At 38.8% G+C, this 7500-nt stretch overlaps 2 protein-coding genes across 3 annotated transcripts in view; one reads left to right on the top strand and one right to left on the bottom strand.

The window, feature by feature from the left end:
* LOC137625371 (ipis-1-like) overlaps positions 1 to 3014 on the top strand; it is a 7884-nt gene extending 4870 nt beyond the window's left edge. Inside the window, exons 3-6 of one of the 2 annotated variants that reach the window (XM_068356233.1) lie at positions 232 to 370; positions 1194 to 1437; positions 1781 to 2025; positions 2358 to 3014. In XM_068356233.1, coding sequence (XP_068212334.1) covers positions 232 to 370; positions 1194 to 1437; positions 1781 to 2025; positions 2358 to 2651 — 922 coding nt within the window. In that variant the 3' untranslated portion in view covers positions 2652 to 3014. The remainder of the gene's footprint in view (positions 1 to 231; positions 371 to 1193; positions 1438 to 1780; positions 2026 to 2357) is intronic. The other variant, XM_068356232.1, reaches the window with a different exon arrangement.
* A 1368-nt stretch (positions 3015 to 4382) lies between these two features.
* Positions 4383 to 7500, bottom strand: part of LOC137625552 (uncharacterized) — a 49445-nt gene continuing 46327 nt past the window's right edge. Inside the window, exons 13-16 of the mRNA XM_068356461.1 lie at positions 7314 to 7449; positions 6667 to 6910; positions 6022 to 6266; positions 4383 to 5658 (exon numbers count right to left, since the gene is read on the bottom strand). Coding sequence (XP_068212562.1) covers positions 5359 to 5658; positions 6022 to 6266; positions 6667 to 6910; positions 7314 to 7449 — 925 coding nt within the window. The 3' untranslated portion in view covers positions 4383 to 5358. The remainder of the gene's footprint in view (positions 5659 to 6021; positions 6267 to 6666; positions 6911 to 7313; positions 7450 to 7500) is intronic.

Below are 7500 nucleotides of genomic sequence, written 5' to 3'. Positions count from 1 at the left end.
CAGTTAATTGAAAGAGGTTTTTTCAGATATTTCTGATTATCTACTGTATCTAAGTCACAGCAAACATATGTTAGATTTAGTGCAACAGATAATTTCAGACAAGAGCAATACATTGCCTGATCTATGACCAATATCAAATGAAACACTTAAAGAATCAATTAAAGTCAAGAAAAGTTGTTGTCTAAAGTCATCGCAACTATAAAGAGCTAAAGAGTTAGTTTTCTTTTTCAGTTACGAAACGAGACAGAGAAACAATTCTCTCTACACCTTCAGCCTGGCCAATCGAGCCTATATTGACGAGAGCCTTCGCTTGAGGTCATGCATAAGCCGGATTCTGTCGAACGAGATACGCCCAAATGATTTTAAAGACGTGAGTATGCAATTTCCTTTAGTTACCCATTTGAAATGACTAACCTAACCTCGCTCAGCCTAACCTACGTTAACATGACCTAGCCCTGCCTATCTAACATTGCCGTATTACCCAAATTAAATCCTACTCGATAAAACTTTGCAAAACCAGTCCAAAATCAACTTTGTTTTTAGTTTATGTTGGCTCGCTTAACCTAACCTAGCTAAACCTGACCTAACCCTACCTATCTGACATTGTCGTATTACCCAAACTAAATCTTACTCAATTAAAATTTGCAAAACCCGTCCAAAATTAACTTTATTTTTAGCTAACCTTAACTTATCTTTTTAAACTAAAGTATTAGATGAAGTAACACCTTTTATCTATCATGTTTGAGACACTGATTAGGTTAGGGTTGACAGATAATTTCTCCAGCCTACTTATATGTTACCTTAGCCCATCTAGGAATGTACCTTAGCCCCCTGGTTGAAAATTTTTCAATAGAATATCAGTGTTCATGAATTCAAATAACTATGAATGATAACTGACTTTTGAAGGGTTGGCCATGTGATGGCACAGGAGGAGTATTTAACTTGTGTTGATGCCAGTCTCCTGGCATCTTGTAAAAAACAAATCGTTATCAACTAACCTTATTACATGCCCTAAGAGTCTGATATCTTTGGAAATGGTTAACCATGATGTTTGAGAACTCCAAGAGATCGGAAAGGGATGGCTTTCCATTTGAGAATTCATAGAATTGTGTTTCATAGGTGATACTTTTCCCCCACAACTGTGGCTCTTCATAAGACACCAGCCAGAATCATCTCAATTTCCCACATTACAGAATACTCGCTCCGCGAGATTGATCAACGCCTTCGTGAACGAGGTGACCCGAGGTCGGATCCCTCAGATCGTCCAAAAAACTGACATAGAGGATGCGTTCATGGTCATAGTGAACGCAGCTTACTTCAAGGGTACGTGGAAGACGCAGTTCGACCCGGCCAAGACCACACCCATAGACTTCTTCTTCTCTCAAACGCAGTCGGTTCCCCTGCACATGATGTCTCTCTTTGGGGAGTTCAGATACGGTGAGTTTTCTGGGATAAGGAGGACTGATTTATGTAATAGATATATCTGAAATCCAATTAATCTTAGGCTTAATATTTCTATACTCTATTTAAAGATACTGTTCAATAGATGCAAATGTATATTATCATATCTATTTGCCTTTTTATTATATCTAGCTTCAAGCAATATGAAATTATGATCTTATAGGGGTACATCTATAGATCTGTAAGGACCTGCATGAGAAACCTGTAAATACTAAAAGAAATTGGCTTGAGGACACTCATCATGGATTTACTAAGTTTATAGAATAAAAGCTAAAGACTGATATTTTAAAAGGCTATTAACAATCTACATTCCCCACAGGAGAGTCGGCTAACCTGGGCGCCCGTCTTCTCGAACTACCTTACGCGGGCAACGAAGTCTCCATGGTTCTTCTTCTGCCCCAAACAAGGCTGGCTTTCGGTCAGAGATTCGTCAACATGGTGAACAATCTGAACAGTGCGAGACTGCAAGAGGCACTTAATCCCCGTAACATGGCATCCACCAAGGTGGATATTCTCTTGCCGAAGTTCAAATTCGAACACGAAATCAGAGACGAGTTGCAAAACGTGAGTTGAGACGATCCTTCGGAACGTTGTTGATAATCTACCTATAGTATTCGTTAGTTAAAGTTATATTTGATGAAGGAAACATGCACAGTAAATTCTAATTTTTACTGAGACAAAGATACTCCAGCTCTTTGAAGTTGTAGTAGTTTTGTGCATCTTAACCTTTTAACATTGGTTTTATTACATTAGGTAAAGTCCTGAAGCGCATTTCACTTTTAAATGAATGTATTGTTGTGTTACCTACAGACATTACCTATTAGTTCTGAAGATATAGCTGAGCCCTCTTAGAGAATTTTCCAAAACAGATAACCGACTTACTCCTCTATCTTCAGGCACTGAGAGAGATGGGCATAGTAGACCTCTTCAGCAGGGACAGAGCCGACTTGCCAGTGTTCACAAACCAACAAGGTCTCTACGTGGACAAGATCATCCACAAAGCCTTCGTGGAAGTCAACGAAGAGGGCACGGAAGCTGCTGCAGCCACGGCTCTTATTCTTCCGGTGCGTTCGTTCAATCCTGACCAGCCGGTACAGTTCCACTGCACCGAACCTTTCGTCTTCATGATCTACGACAGACGAACGAATAACGTACTCTTCCTGGGAGCCATCAAGAACCCACGGGGATGAGGGAGAGTTGGGTATAAGGGCAGTCCTCCCTGCTCGTAAGATATTCTGGTAGCTTTGTTTTTCTTGTTCCTCTTACATTGACCACTGGGAGCCTTGCGTGGCAGATTGTCGACGATTACCTTTACGCAGGGCTGTCCTACATTTGTATTTTAGGGTCAACTATGTTGTGTTCTAGGATCAAGGATTATGATACCCCTGGACGTATTAAGAAATGAAACTCAGTGGGTTGATTGAAGTGTTGATAATACTAACTTTTGATACAAATTTTGACATCTTAATGCCCAGGTTCACCTTTAAACATCACCATTCTGTTGCACTGTTAAATTTTGGTGGGTAACATGAAAAATTATATATTAATTCTAACATACTTTAAGATTATATTTATATATTGAATAAAAAATTTCTTTCATTGAAAAATAGTTTTTCTATGCTTTGAAATAAAAATTCTCCAGTATTGTAAGTTATGACAATTCTGAAGCCTATTCATTCAGGAAGAAGTAGCATTGCAAATTAAATAGTCAAATTGTTCCTAAGCATCTTGGCAGAGAATTTAATCTTTCAGTTTATCTCATTATTGTTGATTTGCCTCCAGCTAAACAACACCAAGACGCTCTTCTTCTTCCCCACTGTTATCCGATGTGGTAACGTCCTCGACTGGTGAGCGCCAGACTAGGGTTCGAGTCCCGCTCAAAATAAAACTCCTTGTGATCTAAGGATGGGGCATTTTGGGGAGCCCATAGCTCTTTCCGCAGAGTCATCGGCAGCCGTTGCCTGGCCCTCCTTGGTCCTGGCTTGGGTGGAGAGGGTGCTTGGGTGCTGACCATATGTACAGTATATATGGTCAGTCTCTAGGGCAGCGTCCTGCTTGATAGGGAAATGTCAATGTCCCTCGCCTCTGCCATTGAGTGTCCCTTGCCTCTGACATTCATGAGGGGCCTTTAAACCTTCAAACCGTTAAGGGGTCGGTTGCCCGATGCGACCTCTCCGATGCCCTTCTATCGAAGGCATCCTCTTCCAGCAAAAGGAAAATGCTGAATAGTAAATCCCATCACACTAAATTATCAGATATTTCTCCCTTCTCGCAAATTCTTCTATTCTATACTGATTATTTGAACCTATTTGTCCTCATCTTTGTGCATTATTTCTTTTTCTCTCTCTCTCTCTCTCTCTATCTCTCTCTCTCTCCTATGACATTAGGCCTTTGTTGATGTGACATCAAGTGGATATATTAATTAACAACTTGATTTCGTTTAAAATATCTTCTTTTGTTAATATAATGATACAAAATTTGAAGCTTTTTTTGTAGGTTATACTTTCAATATTCTTACTACCAAGCTTTGGATTTCTATTTCTACTGTTTCCATGAAGGAGGATCTTTGATTATTATTATTATTATTATTATTATTATTATTATTATTATTATTATTATAATCATCATCATATTTACTCTGTTGGAGCTTCTGGGCTTATAGCATCCTGCTTTTCCAACTAGGGTTGTAGCTTGGCTAGTAATAATAATAATAATTATAATAATAATAATAATAATAATAATAATAAAATTTTCAAGCTAATTACCCACAATACTAGGAAGTTGCAAACTTCAGAGTCAACCAGTTTGAAAGATGTATCGGTACTAGCTCATACAACTGGCCTACTCCCCTGAGGCGAGATTATCATCTGTGGAAAACTAGATTATGAACAGGAGGTTTCAAAGTGAGCAAACACAACGGCTAAAAAATTAAAACATTTATTCGTGGACTCGTCTACACAATGCAACACAATATTTACAAACTCGTACAACGACGCGATTGTTGGCGTACAAATCATCTAGTGTGATGAATGACGATATTCAAGGCTAAAATTAATTAATAAATTAAAAGAGAAATCACATTAAAGGTGGGTAGGGATTATATATATATATATATATATATATATATATATATATATATATATATATATATATATATACAGTTGACCCCCTATTAACTTATCTCAAGTGAAATTGCCCCTGTGTGCATGATCTAAAAGTACGTCTAGAATCATACGATAAAAAGTTTAACAAATACAAACAGCTCATGAAATATCCAGGTATTGCGGTGATGTTCATATTCGTACAATTCACGTACAGCTAAAAGCATGGATTCCCTTAATACTTTTGAGTTTAATCAGCCGGTTGCTATACAAGTTCCTTTAACTCTTTAGCCTCCTCGAGGCATTATTCTGGGAGCAGAGTCCCCATGTAGAAATAATGGAATAGAGACTGGGATGTAGCGACGTCACAGTATCGTACTATGCAAGTACCGTTCTGGGGTTCATTTCCATATGGTTGTGTTTACGGTCGCGACAAGGAGTGATTGATTCGTACTGCAAACGAATAACACTGGCTAATACATTTCCAAATGTTCTAATTTTGTAGCCACTTTTACCACATCAATGGAATCCCAGCTTTATTTTTGACTCGGCAGCTTAGGTTAGTAAACGACATTAATTCTGTACACAGATATACATGCTGAATAAATAATGATTCTTCCTTAGCACAAACACTACCAGTTTCACTTTCACGAGTGTCCCTCTCTCGAGCCTAGACTGCAATGCAGAAAGCATATGAAATAATCTCTAAGACAGTCAAGTAAAGAAGAAGACTTTGAAGTCTAGGAGGTGAGGAGATAGAAGAGGGAGCTGAGGACGACCTGGAGGACTGAAAGAGTCAACCGCGGGGATTCTTGATAGCTCCCATGAAGAGTATGTTCCTCGTTTGGTTGTCGTGGATGATAAAGATGAAAGGCTCGTTGCAATGGAACTCGATGACGCGGGGCGGTCGGGAGACGCCAGAGCGAGTGAGGAAGATGAGGGCAGTTGCGGCCGCGGCTTCGGTGCCTTCTTCATTGACTTCGATGAAGGATTTATGAACAGTCTTTTTGAGACTCATTTCTTTCACTGGGTCGAAGCCAGACATGTCGGCAAGGTGTTCCTCAAAGATGTCAACAATGCCTAACGCCTTCAATCCCTGGAAAATTAATAAGACATTATCAGTCACGACGATGCATTCATTAAGACAATAAAAGTAATTCTACTTTAACTATAATGAGTCAGCATAGTTTAGAATATTAGAAACTAGCCCACATAATTAAGTGTAAAATATTGTAAAAAGTTCTTAAATTTGCTATATGATTAGATTCTGGTCTATAATTTGCACACCTAGATTGACGGATTGATTTTGAGTTTTATGGCATACCTAGATATATAAATTGGGTCAATAACTAACAAGATACATTAAAAAAAAAATCTAACCTAATGATAATCACTATTCCCTACTTCCAAAATAAAAGTAGAGAACAAAAGTGCAGAAAAATTTTGAATAACTGCTCACCTTCTCCAGTTCATCACTCAGCTTCATTGCAAACTTGAACTTTGGCACTTGAACGTCTACGTTTACATTGGCCATATTTTCGGGGTTGAGGGCACTTTGAAGGTTAACTGCGTTCAGTTTGCTGACCATATTTGCAAAGCGGGTTTCGACAGGCAAGTCGGCACTTGGCAAAAGAAGGAACATGGAGATGTCCTCGCCGGAGTAAGGGAGTTCCAGAATGCGCGCTCCAAGCTCTGTCGATACTCCTGTTGAATGATTGAGAGAAATGTAAGCAATGTTTCTTAAGCCATATCAATTAGAACTAGACAATATGGTTAGTAATAGCAAAATGCTATTAGATACTTCTTAGGTTGAATTAGACTCAAGGTAGTAACCTTCCATGAGATGATATGTAAATTGCTGCTATTATTATTACAAGCTAAGCTATTACCCTAGTTGGAAAATAGGATACTACAAGCCCTAGGGCTCCAATGGAAAATAGTCAAATGGGTAAAGAAAATAAGGAACTAAAACTACATATGAGAAGTCATTAACTAAAACTATAAGAAAGTCTATGACCAGTAACATCATTACGTACGTCAATCGCTTCAACATAAAATCGTTTGTTGCAAGTTTCATGTAAACGGAACCCTACACAGTACTCACCATAATTGAAGTTTCCTTTCTGGGCCATCATGGCCAGAGGAGCTGTTTCTCGAGGAGTGATGTAGAAATCTTTCTTTTGAGTGTTGTTGGATTTGAACTGGTATTTCCACGTGCCCTTAAAGAAAGCGGCATTCACCAGCACCATCAAGGCATCCAGTAGGTCTCCTGGATTTACAATGTTGGAGATGCGACCGTTTGTCGTCTCCGCGACAAAATCGTTGATTAGCTTGGAGGTAGGTGCAACCTGCGAAGAAAATTCCATCATTTTATTATCATTTTTATCTGATTATTGAAGTTTGTGTTGTTTCATTTAGATCTTACTATTATTGAAACTTTGGAAGGGACAGGAGGGTTATCTCACACAAATAACCATATATATTAGCATAATGAAAACTAATAAAGACAACTTTACACTTTACTATCCTTGATTGAAATAAATCACACATTATGAATGAGCTAGGGAACTAAAGGAAGGATCAGACATGCCACTCAGCAGATGGGAAGTCTTACAAGGGAGACCAGAAGAAAAGACTTGGCTTTCAGTCTGGAAATGTACAAACATATTCAACAGTTTCATAACAAGTCAAGAATGAAAAGGCATCACTCGCTACTACTGACAGAACGCAACCCTAGGAAGTAATACTCACGTCGCGGAAGTTCACGACACGCAATTCCTCTTTAAGATAATTCTTAGCGCAGTCCTTCAGGTTCAGAGTGCCATCCACATAAGCGCGATTAGCAAGATTGAAGGTATACAGCGAGTTGTTTGATCGCTGAACGTACCTGAAAAGGCGCAAAAGATCGGTTAGACGTCTTGCAGTATGAAGATAGAAT

Source organism: Palaemon carinicauda, chromosome 32 (assembly GCF_036898095.1).
Source record: "Palaemon carinicauda isolate YSFRI2023 chromosome 32, ASM3689809v2, whole genome shotgun sequence".
NCBI classification, from domain to species: domain Eukaryota; kingdom Metazoa; phylum Arthropoda; class Malacostraca; order Decapoda; family Palaemonidae; genus Palaemon; species Palaemon carinicauda.
Note: the sequence above shows the minus strand (reverse complement) of the source record. Positions and strands in the feature narration are given on the sequence as shown.